The 24092-nt window shown below is 41.4% G+C and overlaps 1 protein-coding gene across 3 annotated transcripts in view; it reads right to left on the bottom strand.

The window, feature by feature from the left end:
• LOC124149536 (epidermal growth factor receptor-like) overlaps nucleotides 1–24092 on the bottom strand; it is a 250368-nt gene that overhangs the window by 67526 nt on the left and 158750 nt on the right. For all 3 annotated transcript variants that reach the window (XM_046521206.2, XM_046521204.2, XM_046521203.2), the window contains exon 2: nucleotides 62–421. In XM_046521206.2, coding sequence (XP_046377162.1) covers nucleotides 62–421 — 360 coding nt within the window. The remainder of the gene's footprint in view (nucleotides 1–61; nucleotides 422–24092) is intronic.

The following is a 24092-nucleotide window of genomic DNA, read 5'->3' on the forward strand; positions in this document are numbered from 1 at the left end:
GTGTGTCTGTGTGTGTCTGTGCATGTGAATGCGTGCATGTTCTCTTGATGCTTGGACTCACCTGAAAGTGATGAGAATCGAAGTTCCCGCAATCCTATTGTAGAAGAATTTGGGAAGTGGTTAAGTGCAACAAATAAGCTATAGGATTGCCTTTCATAATGAAACAGCGTCTTTCCTCGAATGATTCTCAGATTGGTCAATGGAATATAGTTTGCATAAACTGCCACAATCAGAATATAGCCAGTCACTTCTTTTATGTCCTTCAAAAAAGAAAAATCATAATTTCCTGTTGTATTCTCAAGAAACACAAGTTCTAAGTTGCCAGCCACATATGTGCAGTTTGTGTAGGAGTCCTTGTATCTTTGGTAGCGGAAACTGGCTTGTCCTCGAGCTACAATTCCTTGTGATGTTCCTGTGCACACTGAAACAAAACAGCATCCAGTTAGTCGCCACATCAGACAGGTAGACATGTACACGGTGACACTACTGCAGACACAACCATTATCATTCAATCCATCCTTCAAATCATGGTGAAAATAACAACATGTCTAATATTTGTACAATATTTCAGTGGCTTGTAAATAATTGAGTCTGGTCCAGACAAACAGTGGGGTACATAATGAACAATGTCGTACACCATCAGGGTATGATGGAACACCTAGGCAGGCAGACAGATGACTGTCATTGCCTCTATCAGGTCAAGTGTGAACGCCACTATTTCAAACTCCTACATCTGCCCCTGCTGTCCTATGAACTACACCACTGAGTGTCACCATCCATTCCAACTTAGTTGACAAGCAACAGACATATAACTGTGGCAATACTAGCATCATAAAACAATCAATAAAGCTATGTCAGTGAAAATACCTTCTAAAGTTAAGGAAAATTAGAACCACACTTCTCTGAAGCTCACCTGAATTATGAAAAAATAATGGAGGTTATGTTTAAAATTGAAGCAGAATTCTGTGAGCATATATTACACACACCATACATGGGATCATTCTGACAAAGTTTAAGCTCTGTGGGCCTTGTATTTAGAGGACATGTCGTAGTACACGGGTAACCGAATGTCAAAGGTTATAGCATGTGCAAAAAAACAGGTTTTGTTATTCCTCATACCACATGCTTCTTATTTATCAAATTTATGCAGAAATGATTGAGTAAAGGGCAAAAATGACATTTTCAATATTGCTGCGATGGCCACCATGCTTAAAATGGGATCAGATTCAGTCATGTGAGCTAAAGATTAGCACTATGGTATGCTGCGTAAGAGGAAAATACGGAATTCTTATCCAATGTCTTCCTCTTCACATACGGGTGTACAATGCTAAAGGGCAAAAGTGACATTTTCAATATTCCTGCGAAGGCCACCATGATGATTGGAAATCAATCCTGTTTGATCTTTTTCTTGTCAGTGATTTCAAAAATCATTTACTGACGAAAAGACACATTTTCGTTGTTTAAATGCATAAAGCATATGGACCCTATCTTATTTTTGAGGTGGTTCATGATAATCCATCATACAATCATGTTATGGAACTCACTGTCTCCCCGCCAGTGCCGCACCTATTTGTGCTACTTGTGACTTGATTGAATTTGACTGTTTGGCCAACTGTAATGTGTTCTCTACATGATATACTCTGCTTCTCGACTGCCCCCATTTCATCAATACTGCTCCCATCCTCCCACTTTACCCAGCAATAACACAAAGTCAATACTTCGGTCATAACTACCATCTTTACAGGAACACTGTTAGCTCAAGCACTTGCCTTTAATAACCCTTGACAGATCATTGACATAGCAAATCTATATTCCTCACATCAGCAGAGTCAAAGGCAAGAGGAGCCCAAAAGATTGTTTCCCATTTGTGTATGAGTAATCCAAATGTTGGTTCATATCAGCATAAACCCAATTACATATTCAGTTGTGTGTACGTGGCATTGCTAGAGATTTACTGATGATAATTAATGTTACGAGCTGAAGTCACATCTATGTGTGTTATGTGTACAGTCCTACAGTAATCTGTATTAGTGTTGATCTGTATCAGTATACCGGACACTGGTTGTCCATAGGGCTCCTGCATATTGACAGATTGAAAGATCGTGATGAGACCTTAGCTCTGTCTGTGGGATTATATATAGACCACTGAGGTGTTATTGGAGGGGCAAATACATACAGACAACTGAAATTACTTTAAGAGTGAAACAGTTCTCAGTCATTAATATGAAGCAATCACTTAAAAAGTGTTTGCAAACACAGAAGTAGCCCCTTTAAGGCCATTTAAATGGTGTGGCCAGATATCATATCATATTCTCATATCATGACATACCACAGACATTTCAAGTCAGATATCATTACATACCACATGCATAATCCTACCAGCATGAATGATTGTTTTGAAAAATACATATACCAGTATTTTCTAAACGTATTGTGATACGTATTCATTAGTATTTCAAATCGTGGTATACCGGTATACCGGTATTACCATGCACCGCTACACTAAAGGAGATCTATTGAAAGTATTCCCATCTACAGTGGCTATAAAATGACAGCACATGCAAAAGTGTAATCAGCTTGTAAATGATTCCTGATCATAAAAAAAGTGAACTGGAATTAATAGTCAGTTTATATGAAGTTCTGATCACATGGATTGATGATAATGGAATGATAGATTAGAAAAGCTTCATAAAATGTGATCTAGACAGTGTCATTTCAGGGCAATGATATGATAATGCCTGTGGCGGCTTCTGAAAGAAACTCACAGAATAATGAATTCTTGAAAACTGGAGCAAACACAGCTAAAAAATCACGATTGTTTGACATGGAGAAATATGTGCCACTTTCCACACCACATATCTCATTGACATGCTTCTAATAGGAGAGTGCTAATTGTCCTGACAAGAGAATGGCAGTTAACTCCTTTTACCTCTTCAAATACTATTTTCCAACACCTGATTATAAGCTTAACCTCTAATGTGTTGAGGATGTGTTGATTCCTACCGCCTGCAAGTACAAAGCTTGCCAATATGGCTACCAGATGTCAGCGGAGAACGAGGAAGCGAGGACTTCCTCCACTGTGAGAGGCAGTCTTGAGGAAAATAGTAGCAGTATTAAACATGTGGGTTACTGTCAAATGTGGTGAAGGTTTGAAACAGAAGTTGGTGTTTATTTACATAAAATTCCAAAAACATCACTAAATGCTGGTCTTGTCAGAAGCAGTATGGAAATAATATACACGATGTGAAGGTCAACCTTCCATGACCACTGTTCTACAGAAACCAAGTGCAGAATGTCCAATATCATTGCCAGTTCATTTTGGGGAAAATAATTCTCCTGAAATAACTTACAACCTCATCATGTTTGGGATTGGGGCGCTTTTGCCAAACCAAATAAATGTTTCTGCATTTCAGTTGCATATATTGCCCATGTCATAACAAATATTTTTGCTATTTTTTATTTCCACTATAATCAGACACACAGATGTTACATTCCATGGCTGAGAACATTATATGTCCTGCCTACAGAAATTGCTTGATTAGTTTCAGATATGTTGACGCTTAAGATGACTCGAAGTACCTGCAGATGTCTCAATAAGAATTGACTGTAAAGAAAGTTACACATAATTGGTATACAGATAGACCTTCAGAATGAGGCAGATTATCATGCTTTCATAATCCCTGGACTTGTACCAGTACATTAAGGTAAGATCATCCCAGCATTGAGAATAAATCAAGGTATTAACAGATATCGCCACGTTCGGCTGGGAATAATGTACATGTAGCCGGAGGACTGAGATGAATCTGTGACTCGACTACATACTGAACAGCATGACATGACTTTCTCCGATTACCTTTCACTGCAGTAAAACTGTCATGTTTCTGTATTGTTATCCCTAAACAGAAGATCTTTAAAACTTCTGTTATTTTTTTGGATATAATGACACAATGAAACTTCATACAGTTATTACAATGAACCATACCCACTGCCATACTAATATAAACTCCTGTTACAGCTCAAACATGCACGTGTAGCAGGGTGTGGAGTCATCCCACAGATGACATCCTTACCTTGTCAGCTTGCTGACGGGGTTAACCTCTTTGGTCATGTGGACAAGGCGTCCGACCTTGGATCAGAAGGTACGTGGTTCGAATCCCATCAGGGGGCTCGGAAAATTTATTGGCAACTACATTGGCGCCCAACATGGGGCTGAGCACGTTGAATATTAAATTTGAGCAAAATAAGCCTCAGTACCCTATTATGCGGCCCGGGATGTGCCTTCTGTTGACGGGGGAGTATGTAGCAGGGCGTGGAGTCATCCCACAGATGACATCCTTACCTTGTCAGCTTGCTGACGGGGTTAACCCCTTTGGTCATGTGGACAAGGTGTCCGACCTCGGATCAGAAGGTCCGTGGTTCGAATCCCATCACGGGGCTCAGAAATTTTATGGCCGCTACACACGCAAAAGGGAGACATGTTGTATGCAAAGAAAATACTTTTCACAATAGTATTTTCTATCGGTATTTATTACCCACATGGTACCACGTAAACAGGGTAACATAACAAACTGTTATAAAACATGTGTCATAACACTTGCATGAGTGCGAGTGAGTATGGTTTTATGCTGCCTTTAGCAATATGTGGACACTTTACAATGTAGGTTTATTCACCGAAACAACATTGTATACATTATGCATTTGCGTAAATACATAAATATATCAGTTACATACACGTTTCCTAGAAGAAAGAATAGTCTAGGTCTAGCTGAGAGGTACATAGTTTCATTCAGAACCACTTGCTGTCTCTCATCTACTGACAATAATCAATCAGGCGTTTGAACATCCATATACACAACCAATGAACACCAATACTGATCTACTCTACTCTTTTAAGGTATATCTCTCCCCCTCCCCATCTAACATATCAATGTTGATGAGTATGTGTAATCAACTGAATAATATGGTCAATCATGTAAGAAACTCAGGGCCAGGTAGATGGACTGACCAACTCAACATTTCAATCTTTCATATGACATACTGTGACTTGTGCTTGTCAAATGTTGCTGCTAATTATAAATGTAGATCTAAAGAGATGATAATTCATCATACTATGAAGACTTTAACAGTGATAATAAGCCAGAGTCATGATGTTTTCTTGTAATAGTAACATGTCTGCTTAACCTCTTGTTATAATACTTCAACCAATGCACTCCATGAACACACACAGTCCTGATGTCAGCCCCACTCATCATGACGACAGGAGCAGTGTACAGCGTGTCGTCGTGAGAGCAAATAAAAGTATTTTAGTAATTTCAAAGTAAAACACGTTATTTCAGTGTTGTAAGATAAGTATTTATCACCAAAAGGGCATGAAAGTCCACTATAGCAGGTTTGATTTCCAAAATAATTCATTGGCCTCTACATTCTACATACTTTGGATTCATACACACTTTGCACTCATAATGTGGACACATGGACAAAGCATCAGTTCGTCAACAATTAATCGTTGGTAATCAACTGAACACAAGACTCGTTCCCATTCATTCGGTCTCTGCCTTCCACTTTCATTATGCTCCTGGCTATGGACATATGTATATAAGGTATCTGGTCCATCCATACAACCATGATCACCTCAAGGGTTTGTGGACAATTTTAATCATCTAGTATAATGTTTTATTTCCACTTTTGATTTAATTAAATCAGAAGAGGAAGACTTGAAATCCTCATGCCAATAGGATACCAATTTCATCCAAAGTATGTCAAATAAAACAATGGTCTAAAATAATTAAAATCAGTCATGCATTACATATTTGGAAAAGTATGTCACCCAAACAATCACTTTATCATTCACTATCGTAGGGCCTCAGTCTGTATACAACACATCAACTTCAATCTAACTGGGGGTAATGCTCTCCACAGTAAACGACTCACCATCAGTGCTATGCTGCCAACTGGCTAACACCGCTGTCAGCCTTATAATGGCTGAAGGGGTCGTTGTCCACATGAGTACTATAGATGTGTACCCCTGGTACATTTCAGTATACAGAAATAGACCCAACCCAAAATCAGAATAGAGAACAATACCCCGTACCCTAATGGTAGATGAGTCCCTATTCTTCAACCTGTAAACAAAACCATGTGGGATACATTTGGGACTGTGATAGAGGGCTAGATATAAACATGGAGGACACAGATGAGTCTGTGATAGAGGGCTAGACATAAACATGGAGGACACAGATGAGTCTGTGATGGAGGGCTAGATATAAACATGGAGGACACAGATGAGTCTGTGATGGAGGGCTAGATATAAACATGGAGGACACAGTTGAGTCTGTGATAGAGGGCTAGATATAAACATGGAGGACACATATGGGACTGTGATAGAGGGCTAGATATAAACATGGAGGACACAGATGGATCTGTGATAGAGGGCTAGATATAAACATGGAGGACACAGTTGAGTCTGTGATAGATGGCTAGATATAAACATGGAGGACACATATGGGACTGTGATAGAGGGCTAGATATAAACATGGAGGACACAGATGGATCTGTGATAGGTGGCTAGATATATACATGGAGGACACAGATGGATCTGTGATAGAGGGCTAGATATAAACATGGAGGACACAGATGAGTGTGATAAAGGGCTAGATATAAACATGGAGGACACAGTTGAGTCTGTGATAGAGGGCTAGATATAAACATGGAGGACACATATGAGTCTGTGATAGAGGGCTAGATATAAACATGGAGGACACAGATGAGTGTGATAGAGGGCTAGATATAAACATGGAGGACACAGTTGAGTCTGTGATAGAGGGCTAGATATAAACATGGAGGACACATATGGGACTGTGATAGAGGGCTAGATATAAACATGGAGGATACATATGGGTCTGTGATAGAGGGCTAGATATAAACATGGAAGATACAGATGAGTCTGTGATAGAGGGCTAGATATAAACATGGAGGACACAGATGGATCTGTGATAGAGGGCTAGATATAAACATGGAGGACACAGATGGATCTGTGATAGAGGGCTAGATATAAACATGGAGGACACAGATGGATCTGTGATAGAGGGCTAGATATAAACATGGAGGACACAGATGGATCTGTGATAGAGGGCTAGATATAAACATGGAGGACACAGATGAGTGTGATAGAGGGCTAGATATAAACATGGAGGACACAGTTGAGTCTGTGATAGAGGGCTAGATATAAACATGGAGGACACATATGAGTCTGTGATAGAGGGCTAGATATAAACATGGAGGATACAGATGAGTCTGTGATAGAGGGCTAGACATAAACATGGAGGACACAGATGAGTCTGTGATGGAGGGCTAGATATAAACATGGAGGACACAGATGGGTCTGTGATAGAGGGCTAGATATAAACATGGAGGACACATATGGGTCTGTGATAGAGGGCTAGATATAAACAAGGAGGACACATATGGGTCTGTGATAGAGGGCTAGATATAAACATGGAGGACACAGATGGATCTGTGATAGAGGGCTAGATATAAACAAGGAGGACACATATGGGTCTGTGATAGAGGGCTAGACATAAACAAGGAGGACACAGATTGGTCTGTGATTGAGGGCTAGATATAAACAAGGAGGACACATATTGGTCTGTGATAGAGGGCTAGATATAAACATGGAGGACACAGATTGGTCTGTGATTGAGGGCTAGATATAAACAAGGAGGACACATATGGGTCTGTGATAGAGGGCTAGATATAAACAAGGAGGACACATATGGGTCTGTGATAGAGGGCTAGATATAAACATGGAGGACACAGATGGATCTGTGATAGAGGGCTAGATATAAACATGGAGGACACAGATGGATCTGTGATAGAGGGCTAGATATAAACATGGAGGACACATATGAGTCTGTGATAGAGAGCTAGATATAAACATGGAGGACACAGTTGAGTCTGTGATAGAGGGCTAGATATAAACATGGAGGACACATATGGGTCTGTGATAGAGGGCTAGATATAAACATGGAGGACACAGATGAGTGTGATAGAGGGCTAGATATAAACATGGAGGACACAGATGAGTCTGTGATGGAGGGCTAGATATAAACATGGAGGACACATATGAGTCTGTGATAGAGGGCTAGATATAAACATGGAGGACACAGATGGGTCTGTGATAGAGGGCTAGATATAAACATGGAGGACACAGATGGGTCTGTGATAGAGGGCTAGATATAAACATGGAGGACACAGTTGGGTCTGTGATGGAGGGCTAGACATAAACATGGAGGACACAGATGGGTCTGTGATAGAGGGCTAGACATAAACATGGAGGACACATATGGTTCTGTGATAGAGGGCTAGATATAAACATGGAGGACACAGATGGGACTGTGATAGAGGGCTAGATATAAACATTGAGGACACAGTTGGGTCTGTGATAGAGGGCTAGACATAAACATGGAGGACACATATGGGTCTGTGATAGAGGGCTAGATATAAACATGGAGGACACAGATGGGTCTGTGATAGAGGGCTAGATATAAACATGGAGGACACAGATGAGTCTGTGATAGAGGGCTAGACATAAACATGGAGGACACAGATGAGTCTGTGATAGAGAGCTAGACATAAACATGGAGGACACAGATGAGTCTGTGATAGAGGGCTAGATATAAACATGGAGGACACAGTTGAGTCTGTGATAGAGGGCTAGACATAAACATGGAGGACACAGATGAGTCTGTGATAGAGGGCTAGACATAAACATGGAGGACACAGATGAGTCTGTGATAGAGGGCTAGATATAAACATGGAGGACACAGTTGAGTCTGTGATAGAGGGCTAGATATAAACATGGAGGACACAGTTGAGTCTGTGATAGAGGGCTAGACATAAACATGGAGGATACAGATGAGTCTGTGATAGAGGGCTAGATATAAACATGGAGGACACAGTTGAGTCTGTGATAGAGGGCTAGATATAAACATGGAGGACATAGATGAGTCTGTGATAGAGGGCTAGATATAAACATGGAGGACACAGTTGAGTCTGTGATAGAGGGCTAGATATAAACATGGAGGATACAGATGAGTCTGTGATAGAGGGCTAGATATAAACATGGAGGACACAGTTGAGTCTGTGATAGAGGGCTAGACATAAACATGGAGGACACAGATGAGTCTGTGATAGAGGGCTAGATATAAACATGGAGGATACAGATGAGTCTGTGATAGAGGGCTAGATATAAACATGGAGGACACAGTTGAGTCTGTGATAGAGGGCTAGATATAAACATGGAGTACACAGATGAGTCTGTGATGGAGGGCTAGATATAAACATGGAGGACACAGTTGAGTCTGTGATAGAGGGCTAGATATAAACATGGAGGACACATATGGGACTGTGATAGAGGGCTAGATATAAACATGGAGGACACAGATGGATCTGTGATAGAGGGCTAGATATAAACATGGAGGACACAGATGGGTCTGTGATAGAGGGCTAGATATAAACATGGAGGACACAGTTGAGTCTGTGATAGAGGGCTAGATATAAACATGGAGGACACAGATGGGTCTGTGATAGAGGGCTAGATATAAAGATGGAGGACACAGTTGAGTCTGTGATAGAGGGCTAGACATAAACATGGAGGACACAGATGAGTCTGTGATAGGGGGCTAGATATAAACATGGAGGACACAGATGAGTCTGTGATAGAGGGCTAGATATAAACATGGAGGACACAGATGGGACTGTGATAGAGGGCTAGATATAAACATGGAGGACACAGATGGGTCTGTGATAGAGGGCTAGATATAAACATCGAGGACACAGTTGGGTCTGTGATAGAGGGCTAGACATAAACATGGAGGACACAGTTGAGTCTGTGATAGAGGGCTAGATATAAACATGGAGGACACAGTTGAGTCTGTGATAGGGGGCTAGATATAAACATGGAGGACACAGATGGGTCTGTGATAGAGGGCTAGACATAAACATGGAGGACACAGTTGAGTCTGTGATAGGGGGCTAGATATAAACATGGAGGACACAGATGGGTCTGTGATAGAGGGCTAGATATAAACATGGAGGACACAGTTGAGTCTGTGATAGAGGGCTAGACATAAACATGGAGGACACAGATGAGTCTGTGATAGAGGGCTAGATATAAACATGGAGGATACAGATGAGTCTGTGATAGAGGGCTAGATATAAACATGGAGGACACAGTTGAGTCTGTGATAGAGGGCTAGATATAAACATGGAGTACACAGATGAGTCTGTGATGGAGGGCTAGATATAAACATGGAGGACACAGTTGAGTCTGTGATAGAGGGCTAGATATAAACATGGAGGACACATATGGGACTGTGATAGAGGGCTAGATATAAACATGGAGGACACAGATGGATCTGTGATAGAGGGCTAGATATAAACATGGAGGACACAGATGGGTCTGTGATAGAGGGCTAGATATAAACATGGAGGACACAGTTGAGTCTGTGATAGAGGGCTAGATATAAACATGGAGGACACAGATGGGTCTGTGATAGAGGGCTAGATATAAAGATGGAGGACACAGTTGAGTCTGTGATAGAGGGCTAGACATAAACATGGAGGACACAGATGAGTCTGTGATAGGGGGCTAGATATAAACATGGAGGACACAGATGAGTCTGTGATAGAGGGCTAGATATAAACATGGAGGACACAGATGGGACTGTGATAGAGGGCTAGATATAAACATGGAGGACACAGATGGGTCTGTGATAGAGGGCTAGATATAAACATCGAGGACACAGTTGGGTCTGTGATAGAGGGCTAGACATAAACATGGAGGACACAGTTGAGTCTGTGATAGAGGGCTAGATATAAACATGGAGGACACAGTTGAGTCTGTGATAGGGGGCTAGATATAAACATGGAGGACACAGATGGGTCTGTGATAGAGGGCTAGACATAAACATGGAGGACACAGTTGAGTCTGTGATAGAGGGCTAGATATAAACATGGAGGACACAGATGGGTCTGTGATAGAGGGCTAGATATAAACATGGAGGACACAGTTGAGTCTGTGATAGAGGGCTAGATATAAACATGGAGGACACAGTTGAGTCTGTGATAGAGGGCTAGATATAAACATGGAGGACACAGTTGAGTCTGTGATAGAGGGCTAGATATAAACATGGAGGACACAGTTGAGTCTGTGATAGAGGGCTAGACATAAACATGGAGGACACAGATGGGACTGTAATAGAGGGCTAGACATAAACATGGAGGACACAGATGGGTCTGTGATAGAGGGCTAGATATAAAGATGGAGGACACAGTTGAGTCTGTGATAGAGGGCTAGATATAAACATGGAGGACACAGATGGATCTGAGATAGAGGGCTAGATATAAACATGGAGGACACAGATGGGTCTGTGATAGAGGGCTAGATATAAACATGGAGGACATAGATGAGTCTGTGATAGAGGGCTAGATATAAACATGGAGGACACAGTTGAGTCTGTGATAGAGGGCTAGATATAAACATGGAGGATACAGATGAGTCTGTGATAGAGGGCTAGATATAAACATGGAGGACACAGTTGAGTCTGTGATAGAGGGCTAGACATAAACATGGAGGACACAGATGAGTCTGTGATAGAGGGCTAGATATAAATATGGAGGATACAGATGAGTCTGTGATAGAGGGCTAGATATAAACATGGAGGACACATGGGTCTGTGATAGAGGGCTAGATATAAACATGGAGGACACAGATGGGTCTGTGATAGAGGGCTAGATATAAACATCGAGGACACAGTTGGGTCTGTGATAGAGGGCTAGACATAAACATGGAGGACACAGATGAGTCTGTGATGGAGGGCTAGATATAAACATGGAGGACACATGTGGGTCTGTGATAGAGGGCTAGATATAAACATGGAGGACACATATGGGTCTGTGATAGAGGGCTAGATATAAACATGGAGGACACATATGGGTCTGTGATAGAGGGCTAGATATAAACATGGAGGACAATATGGGTCTGTGATAGAGGGCTAGATATAAACATGGAGCACAAAGATGGGTCTGTGATAGAGGGCTAGACATAAACATGGAGGACACATATGGGTCTGTGATAGAGGGCTAGATATAAACATGGAGGACACAGACGAGTCTGTGATAGAGGGCTAGACATAAACATGGAGGACACAGTTGAGACTGTGATAGAGGGCTAGATATAAACATGGAGGACACATGGGTCTGTGACAGAGGGCTAGATATAAACATGGAGGACACAGATGGGTCTGTGATAGTGGGCTAGATATAAACATGGAGGACACATATGGGTCTGTGATAGAGGGCTAGATATAAACAAGGAGGACACATATGGGTCTGTGATAGAGGACTAGATGTAAACATGGAGGACACAGATGGGACTGTGATAGAGGGCTAGATATAAACATGGAGGACACAGATTGGTCTGTGATTGAGGGCTAGACATAAACATGGAGGACACAGATGGGTCTGTGATAGAGGGCTAGATATAAACATGGAGGACACAGTTGGGTCTGTGATAGAGGGCTAGATATAAACATGGAGGACACAGTTGAGTCTGTGATAGGGGGCTAGATATAAACATGGAGGACACAGTTGGGACTGTGATAGGGGGCTAGATATAAACATGGAGGACACAGATGGGACTGTGATAGAGGGCTAGATATAAACATGGAGGACACAGATGGGACTGTGATAGGGGGCTAGATATAAACATGGAGGACACAGTTGAGTCTGTGATAGGGGGCTAGATATAAACATGGAGGACACAGATGGGACTGTGATAGAGGGCTAGATATAAACATGGAGGACACAGATTGGTCTGTGATAGAGGGCTAGACATAAACATGGAGGACACATATGGGTCTGTGATAGAGGACTAGATATAAACATGGAGGACACAGATGAGTCTGTGATAGAGGGCTAGATATAAACATGGAGGACACATATGGGTCTGTGATAGAGGGCTAGATATAAACATGGAGGACACAGATGGGACTGTGATAGAGGGCTAGATATAAACATAGAGGACACAGATGGGTGTGTGATAGAGGGCTAGATATAAACATGGAGGACACAGTTGGGTCTGTGATAGAGGGCTAGACATAAACATGGAGGACACATATGGGTCTGTGATAGAGGGCTAGATATAAACATGGAGGACACAGATGGGACTGTCATAGAGGGCTAGATATAAACAAGGAGGACACAGATGGGTCTGTGATATAGGGCTAGATATAAACATGGAGGACACATATGGGACTGTGATAGAGGGCTAGATATAAACAAGGAGGACACATATGGGTCTGTGATAGAGGGCTAGATATAAACATGGAGGACACAGATGGGACTGTGATAGAGGGCTAGATATAAACAAGGAGGACACATATAGGTCTGTGATAGAGGGCTAGATATAAACATGGAGGACACATATGGGTCTGTGATAGAGGGCTAGATATAAACATCAAGGACACAGATGGGACTGTGATAGAGGGCTAGATATAAACATGGAGGACACAGATGGGACTGTGATAGAGGGCTAGACATAAACATGGAGGACACATATGGGTCTGTGATAGAGGACTAGATATAAACATGGAGAACACATATGGGTCTGTGATAGAGGGCTAGATATAAACATGGAGGACACACATGGGTTTGTGATAGAAGGCTAGATATAAACATGGAGGGCACATGTGGGTCTGTGATAGAGGGCTAGATATAAACATGGAGGACACAGATGGGTCTGTGATAGAGGGCTAGATATAAACATGGAGGACACATATGGGTCTGTGATAGAGGGCTAGATATAAACATGGAGGACACATGGGTCTGTGATAGAGGGCTAGATATAAATATGGAGGACACATATGGGTCTGTGATAGAGGGCTAGATATAAACATGGAGGACACATGGGTCTGTGATAGAGGGCTAGACATAAACATGGAGGACACAGATGGGTCTGTGATAGAGGGCTAGATATAAACATGGAGGATACATATTGGTCTGTGATAGAGGGCTAGACATAAACATGGACGACACAGTTGGGTCTGTGACAGAGGGCTAGATATAAACATGGACGACACAGTTGAGTCTGTGATAGAGGGCTAGACATAAACATGGAGAACACAGATGGGTCTGTGATATAGGGTTAGATATAAACATGGAAGACAGAGATGGGACTGTGATAGAATAAGTTTTGATGAACCAAATTACTGAAAGTTCCCGTGAAATGCAAAGAAAAGAAAAGTTAACCATTTGGGATAAAAATCTTTTACCAGAAACGGTATACATCATGCACACATTCACACTGGATTCCAATTCCAATTTAATCTCTAATAGACAATTATTGCCCTTGAGTGTAAACTACACCCCATAGCACCCTCAGACATGATAAGATGAACAAGTGATCTATGCATTGTGTCCTTTACAAATCTGCGACCACACACATGGACAAGTGCCATATTAAAAACATGCATTCCTGGGCCAGTGCCAATGGGCTATTTTCACACATCAGCCTAGATTAGCTAGCCTGGGCTGCATGTCACTGGTCTAATGTTCCCGACAATGATACAAGATCATTCATTATCTGCCACACATTTGCTTTCATGCTTGTGTTCTGGCCTTGTTTATTTGATATCTGTATCTGTGATGCAAGGAACATAGCCCTGTCAATCAAGAGGTGCCAAGGCCGAGATTACCTCCCCTCGTTTTAATACCAAAGTCACAACAAAACATAGAGGTCAAAGTTGTCAGATAACAGCCCACCAAGTGTGTCTGTGCGTTTTTTAATGACAACTCAGACATCCTTCAGACTGAAAAAAGCTGATGTGAAAGAAGAAAATAGATCTATAGTCTATGTGTTGCACAACCATCATATTAAGTTGAAACTATCTAAAAGATCCAGTGCCTGAAATAAGGTAAAAACATGGTATAAACATACATAGAAAGATCTTTGCATTGCATGCAAAAACTGAAGCAGTCCTGTCCCCATCCCCATCCCTTTACAATCAGATACATGTATCAAGCTCATAGGCCACTTTGACTTGGCCATAGCAGGTGAAAGTTGGCCTCACGCATGCCCAATGTTCAACAGAAAAAATACAATACCTCAAGCTACCTTAAGAACAATGTAATGCACACTTCTGGTTCAATAAGATCACTTCCAGTTTGGGCCAGTGCCGGACAAATTTGAAACAGAAGTTTATACCTATAGCTATAGTCTGAAAGGTAATTTAAGGCAAGCATAAATACGGTGTTAGTGTTGGGCGTCTCAACGTGCGTGATTCCTGTGCACCCTTTCGAGTTGAGTTGATTGGTTCAACTGTGTCATATGGCCCTGTGACGCAGGGGTAGCATTATGCAGATGGCTGTTTCGATGAATGCTCGTTCCACCCGTGATAAACAGGTCTGGTTGTTGATGAAATATAGTGATAGCTAAATAGACAAGATTTTTTATTCATGCACCGATTGTCTTTAAATGTCATATCCAGTTATGTATGACTGTTTAATAATCTCATACCAACTTTGACTGGAGTATTTCAAATAGTTTTTTAGATATTGTAGTAAACGTCGGTACCTTAAATTACCTTCCAGACTATACCTTAATAACAAATTATAAGCACTTTTGGTCTAAAGACTTTGACCATTGAGATTGAGATTATAAATAAGTGTGTATCACTGCCTGGAGTTAATTTTTTGGTGAAATTCCAAAAATAAATGCTCAAGATTCTGTGCATACTAGTTGTGGGACGATGCACCGATGCATCGGTGGATCGCGATTTTTTACTTCACAATCGCACACTAAGTACAAAGTATTGATTCTTACCTTAAATGTATTCTTTAATAAATGTTACACCAAACACTAATTACAAATGAAAATGAGAAGTGAAAACGTATGTAATTTCATCCATTGTGCCATACTTGACACTGCCAACAGTAAATTGTTAGTGCGCCAGGTATTTTGCTTACGCACCACAGATAAGAACATGTGCAAGTATCGTGATACGCATCGGATCATGAGCAAGGTATCATGATGTGTATCGAATTGCACAGTTGGTGTATCATCCCAGCCCTGGTGCATACACAAGTTTTTTGAGACATCAACTTCCAGGCAAGCAGCCTCGACCTGCAAACTATGGTTGCATTACAAATATAAAGTATCTATAACTTACTGAGAATTGTTCCTGAAAGAAACTCTTTATGAGTATTTTCAGGAATTAATGTTTGTTTGTTTGTTTGTTTGTTTGCTTGTTGTTTAACGCCACACTCAGAAATATTCTAGCTATGTGACGGCGGTCTGTAATTAATCAAATCTGGACCAGACAATCCAGTGATTGACATCTTGAGCATTGATCTACGACCAACCATCAGTGAGCCTGATCACCCGATCCTCTTAGTCGCCTCTTACGACAAATATAGTAGTCGCCTTCTACAGCAAGCACGGTTTGCTGAAGACCTATTCTACCCCCGGGTCTTCACAGGTCTTATGAATGACTGTGAAAGTGACCGTGACAATTTCCACAATCATCATGATCATGACACATGATAGGTGATGAGTAAGTTACTTTGTGTTCATCCTAAATGAATGCAAAATCCTTTGATATTTCATGAACTAATCTGAAACTTCATAAAATTTGAACTATGTTTCATAATTTGACCTTGACCTCATATGAAGGTTACCCAAAAGTTGATGCAACTGAGACCCAACCTTAGAGATCACATACACTAACTTTCATTGTTAATACTCAAATTATCTTGTACACAATCTTTTCATCCAATCACATATGCAAGAACATTCCTTTTGCAAACTCAGGTGATTTCATTACAATGATGTCTCAATATGACACTGCCAATTCTTTCTAAATGGAAGTAATTTAAAGCAATATGTTTTTCATGAATTAATCTGGAATTTCATAGTTTATAGATCGCCACAGTGGTCAGGTGGTAGCGTGTCTGTCTGGAGAGAGAAACCCGGATCAGTCATACTAAAAGACGTTAAAAGGTGGTACTTATTGTTACCCTTCCTGGTGCCTTGGCATTTGGGGCTAAAACAAGGACTGGTTAGCTTGGTGTGAATATACTGTTTCTGAGTGGGGTTTTCATGTTAAACTGCAGCATGGTATCTCAGTGGGTTAGCACTATAAAATTGGCAAAAGTCCGGACTAGTACAAGCAACACAACACCCTCACACAAACTTCATTTCACCTCACCTCATAGTTCATTATTTGCTTTCGTGAGTGAATGACATTCAAACTGACTTTAATGTACATTTGACATTTATGCATAGAAAGTCAGTTCTAAGTGATTGGAAAATGCTTAGACTCCTCACAAATTCATTTGAAATTTGGGGCCTTACATGGATCTGCTCAATATCAGATATATAGAGGTTATCACACGAGAGTGTTTTGAGATGGTAAATATCCTGCATTAGGAATAAACATTGTAATTATCGAGCTTTGGTGTTAATTCCTAATACTGTCATATAATGTTATTCTTCAATTTACTGCTCAAAAATCTCTCTCACAAACATTACCTGCACATTGCAAGTTTCCTTGGAATGTGAGCATTAGGATATACTGCGTCAGAGGGTAAGTGATATGTCAGTCGGACAGTGACAGTAGCCAGTATAGTTTTAACTGAAACCTGTTTCTTATTCAGTGGCGAAACGACATATACGCAGAACAACAATTGCCTAAACAAATTGGTCTTACTTTCCTTTCGCATCAATCCATCGGTCTGTCCGATAGAGTAACTACCCTTTATCAAACCCTAGTCACAGCGACAGTCAGACATTGACAGTCAGCCTGTCCTTATAACATTATGAAGTTCCATCAGATGTACACACAGTGACATAATGAAACAATGTAACAATTCGAACATATTTCGGTCAAATCCAACTGTTTTAATTTGTGGAAAAGGTTCCAAACCGCAGAGGTCTACAAGCACAGCTTTGGAAACTGGCCCTGCTTGGCTAGTGTCCTAGCTAAACTGCCTCGCAATTTATATCTCCAAAATTGCCAAAACTTGTAAAATGCCTCAGCTACCTCACAGCTAGGCACCTATTTTCAGTATATTAGACTATTGTTTTGATAATGATAGCAATTATCCCAGTAGTTTCTCTAGATTCCCGATGGTTAATTTTGACGCGATCGCGGAATGACAAGGGTGATGCCATGTTTGTTTGTAAACACTGAAAGTAGTCCCTCTTTGACCTTTGATATTTGCATCTCTATCCACATATGACCCAAACGGATATTGTATTTATCTGTTGGCTTTATCCTGCCGAGAAACCTGCCCATTATATGATAAACAGGGATACCAGGATTGACACTTAATACATGGTAGTATTCTCAAAAGAGTAAATCGGAGTGTTGTAGCCTTTTAAGATGGGTCACATGAACATGTGGTTCAATACTGTCTGCTTTCGAGTCAGACCTAAACATAATGGTGATCAAATAATTTTATTACTTTCAAATTGTGATATACAACATTGTAATGCTGACAGGCAGTCCGACTATACCCTCACCCTATATAACATATCCAAAGTGTGGTATTGAATACATACATGAGGTTCAGAGTACAAGTTTTATATGCACTCATGAATATCATGGATGTTATTTCCTAATATATGTATAATTTTCATGAAATACTACTCTCTTATACCCATACATAATCAGGTCCTCTCTCTGCACAGGAAGTGGGTGAGACCCAGCTAGCTCCTCTCTGCACAGGAAGTGGGTGAGACCCAGCTAGCTCCTCTCTGCACAGGAAGTAAGTGAGACCCAGCTAGCTCCTCTCTGTACAGGAAGTGGGTGAGACCCAGCTAGCTCCTCTCTGCACAGGAAGTGGGTGAGACCCAGCTAGCTCCTCTCTGCACAGGAAGTGGGTGAGAACCGCCTAGCTCTTCTCTTTGTACAGGAAGTGTGTGAGACCCAGCTAGCTCCTCTCTGTACAAGAAGTGTGTGAGAACCGGGTAGCTCTTCTCTCTGTACAGGAAGTGTGTGAGACCCGGCTAGCTCCTCTCTGTACAGGAAGTGGGTGAGACCCAGCTAGCTCCTATCTCTGTACAGGAAGTGTGTGAGACCCGGCTAGCTCCTATCTCTGTACAGGAAGTGTGTGAGACCCGGCTAGCTCTTCTCTCTGTACAGGAAGTGTGTGAGACCCGGCTAGCTCCTCTCTCTGTACAGGAAGTATGTGAGACCCGGCTAGCTCCTCTCTCTGTACAGGAAGTGGGTGAGACCCAGCTAGCTCTTCTCTCTGTACAGGAAGTGTGTGAGACCTGGCTAGCTCCTCTCTCTGTACAGGAAGTGTGTGAGACCCAGCTAGCTCCTCTCTTTGTACAGGAAGTGTGTAGGACCCAGCTAGCTCTTCTCTCTGTACAGGAAGTGTGTGAGACCCAGCTAGCTCCTCTCTCTGTACAGGAAGTGTGTGAGACCCGGCTAGCTCCTCTATCTGTACAGGAAGTGTGTGAGACCCAGCTAGCTCTTCTCTCTGTACAGGAAGTGTGTGAGACCCAGCTAGCTCTTCTCTCTGTACAGGAAGTGTGTGAGACCCGGCTAGCTCCTCTCTCTATACAGGAAGTGTGTGGGACCCAGCTAGCTCCTCTCTCTGTACAGGAAGTGTGTGAGACCCGGCTCGCTCCTATCTCTGTACAAGAAGTGTGTGAGACCCAGCTAGCTCTTCTCTCTGTACAGGAAGTGTGTGAGACCCGGCTAGCTCCTCTCTCTGTACAGGAAGTGTGTGGGACCCAGCTAGCTCCTCTGTCTGTACAGGAAGTGTGTGAGACCCAGCTAGCTCTTCTCTCTGTACAGGAAGTGTGTGAGATCCGGCTAGCTCCTCTCTCTGTACAGGAAGTGGGCGAGACCCAGCTAGCTCTTCTCTCTGGACAGGAAGTGTGTGGGACCCAGCTAGCTCCTCTCTCTATACCGGAAGTGTGTGGGACCCAGCTAGCTCCTCTCTCTGTACAGGAAGTGTGTGAGACCAAGCTAGCTCCTATCTCTGTACAAGAAGTGTGTGAGACCCAGCTAGCTCCTCTCTCTGTACAAGAAGTGTGTGAGACCCGGCTAGCTCCTATCTTTGTACAGGAAGTGTGTGGGACCCAGCTAGCTCTTCTCTCTGTAAAGAAAGTGTGTGGGACCAAGCTAGCTCTTCTCTCTGTACAGGAAGTGTGTGAGACCCAGCTAGCTCCTCTCTCTGTACAGGAAGTGTGTGAGACCCCGCTAGCTCTTCTCTGTACAGGAAGTGTGTGGGACCCCGCTTGCTCCTCTCTGTACAGGAAGTGTGTGAGACCCGGCTAGCTCTCCTCTCTGTACAGGAAGTGTGTGAGACCCGGCTAGCTCTTCTCTCTGTACAGGAAGTGTGTGAGACCTGGCTAGCTCCTCTCTCTCATCCACAATAGTGACAGGACGGATCCTAATTGTCTAATAAACCAGCATTTATTACAATGACAGGGTTATCATGTTACACTAAGTTAATAGAGAGGTTCGCCCCTCATGAAATAAACACCTGTCCCTGCTGTGAAGATAAGCCATGTTTACTATTGCGATTACTCATGCGTTTACTAAGGTGAAGAGGCAGTCAAAACAAACATCAAATAAATCCACAGACCACCTAATTTAATTCAGATCTGATTTGATTTTGTAAAGGATCTTTTCATGATTTGTAAATATTATCATTTTACATGAAAATGAAAGAGTCATGAGGAGAGGATTGTGCATGTAATATACCCAAAGTGACCGTTTCCCAATGACATGTGGCCATAACTTTTATTTAGAAATGTGATTTCAAACTTTAAGAAAAAACACATTCTTCATTTTCTTTCTAGAAGAGCAAAAACAATTTATCTAATTGAAAGAATGTATATTTTAGTAGTTAGTAAATATCTTTTAGCCCTGATTACATAAACACTGCAAAACAACAGGGCCTAAATATGATGTATGTTTTCTTTTAGAGGTGCCCATACATTCTTTACTTTTCATTTATATTTTTCTGAAGTGTTTACTCCACAGCAGTTGTCATCCAGAAAGATAAGACCAGCATATGACATTACTTATATAAAACCTTCTCCAAAGGTAAAACCCCTCTAAAAAATTACCATATCTCCAATTAGTGGTTGAATCAGATAGCTTATCATGTAACACTTTCAATCTATCAAGCCAGCACTTTTGAAACTCTCCAAAATCCCAGCTGTAGAATTTAAGATTCTTAAATTAGACATCACATTGGTTATTTCAAAATCAAAAGAATCCCATGTAATGCTGATCCTCTTTCTGGTGCTACAAAAACACCCGGCACCTGTTACAGAAATAGAGGTGCTGATTGAGTGAAATGTAAAATTTATTACTCCATGAAATACTTATTGCTGTGATATGCTTGGCACTGATTTCTTGAAAACAGGTTTTCACCAGCTAACCCAATAGCTTCTGACCCTGATGATCCAGCCAATGAAGATTACCAACAAGTTGTTCAGACAATATCCATTACCAAGTTGTCCTCGCCTTACCTACCCTCATCAATGGAGCTGATACACAACAAACTCCATCACCTAGGATATACAACAAACTCCATCACCTGATATACAACAAACTCCAGCATCTAGGATATACAATAAACTCCAGCACCTGATATACAACAAACTCCATCACCTGATAAACAACTAACTCGAGCACAAGATGTACAACAAACTCCAGCACCTGATATACAACAAACTCCAGCATCTAGGATATACAACAAACTCCAGCACCTGATATACAACAAACTCCAGCATCTAGGATATACAACAAACTCCAGCACCTGATACACAACAAACTCCAGCATCTAGGATATACAACAAACTCCAGCACCTGATATACAACAAACTCCAGCATCTAGGATATACAACAAACTCAAGCACCTGATATACAACAAACTCCATCACCTGATAAACAACTAACTAGAGCACAAGATGTACAACAAACTCCAGCACCTGATATACAACAAACTCCAGCATCTAGGATATACAACAAACTCCAGCACCTGATATACAACAAACTCCATCACCTGATAAACAACTAACTCGAGCACAAGATGTACAACAAACTCCAGCACCTGATATACAACAAACTCCAGCATCTAGGATATACAACAAACTCCAGCACCTGATACTCAACAAACTCCAGCATCTAGGATATACAACAAACTCCAGCACCTGATATACAACAAACTCCAGCATCTAGGATATACAACAAACTCCAGCACCTGATATACAACAAACTCCATCACCTGATAAACAACTAACTCGAGCACAAGATGTACAATAAACTCAAGCACCTGATAAACAACAAACTCCAGCATCTAGGATATACAACAAACTCCAGCACCTGATATACAACAAACTCCATCACCTGATAAACAACTAACTCGAGCACAAGATGTACAACAAACTCCAGCACCTGATATACAACAAACTCCAGCATCTAGGATATACAACAAACTCCAGCACCTGATACTCAACAAACTCCAGCATCTAGGATATACAACAAACTCCAGCACCTGATATACAACAAACTCCAGCATCTAGGATATACAACAAACTCCAGCACCTGATATACAACAAACTCCATCACCTGATAAACAACTAACTCGAGCACAAGATGTACAATAAACTCCAGCACCTGATACACAACAAACTCCAGCATCTAGGATATACAATAAACTCCAGCACCTGATATACAACAAACTACAGCATCTAGGATATACAACAAACTCCAGCACCTGATATACAACTAACTCCATAACCTAGGATATACAACAAACTCCAGCACCTGATACACAACAAACTCCAGCATCTAGGATATACAACAAACTCCAGCACCTGATATACAACAAACTCCAGCACCTGATACACAACAAACTCCAGCATCTAGGATATACAACAAACTCCAGCACCTGATATACAACAAACTCCAGCATCTAGGATATACAACAAACTCCAGCACCTAGGATATCCAACCAACTCTATCACCTGATATACAACAAACTCCATAACCTAGGATATACAACCAACTCCAGCACCTGATACACAACAAACTCCAGCACCTAGGATATACAACCAACTCTATCACCTGATATACAACAAACTCCATAACCTGATATACAACAAACTCTATCACCTGATATACAACAAACTCTATCACCTGATATACAACAAACTCCAGCATCTAGGATATACAACAAACTCCAGCATCTAGGATATACAACAAACTCCAGCACCTGATATACAACAAACTCCAGCATCTAGGATATACAACAAACTCCAGCACCTAGGATATACAACGAACTCCAGCACCTGATATACAACAAACTCCATAACCTAGGATATACAACCAACTCCAGCACCTGATATACAACAAACTACAGCACCTGATATACAACAAACTCCAGCACCTAGGATATACAACAAACTCCAGCACCTGATATACAACAAACTCCAGCATCTAGGATATACAACAAACTCCAGACCTGATATACAACAAACTCCAGCACCTGATATACAACAAACTCCAGCACCTGATATACAACAAACTCTATCACCTGATATACAACAAACTCCATAACCTGATATACAACAAACTCTATCACCTGATATACAACAAACTCTATCACCTGATATACAACAAACTCCAGCACATGATATACAACAAACTCCAGCACCTGATATACAACAAACTCTATCACCTGATATACAACAAACTCCATCACCTGATATACAACAAACTCCAGACCTGATATGCAACAAACTCCATCACCTGATATACAACAAATTCCAGCACCTGATATACAACAAACTCCATAACCTAGGATATACAACAAACTCCATTACTTAGGATATGCAACAAACTCCAGCACCTAGCTGATAAACAACAAACTCCAGCACCTGATACACAACAAACTCAAGCATCAAGGATACACAACAAACTCCAGCACCTGATACACAACAAACTCAAGCATCTAGGATATACAACAAACTCCATCACCTGATATACAACAAACTCCAGCAC

The sequence above is a fragment of the Haliotis rufescens genome, unplaced genomic scaffold, assembly GCF_023055435.1.
Source record: "Haliotis rufescens isolate VD_foot unplaced genomic scaffold, xgHalRufe1.0.p SCAF_4, whole genome shotgun sequence".
Lineage (NCBI taxonomy): Eukaryota > Metazoa > Mollusca > Gastropoda > Lepetellida > Haliotidae > Haliotis > Haliotis rufescens.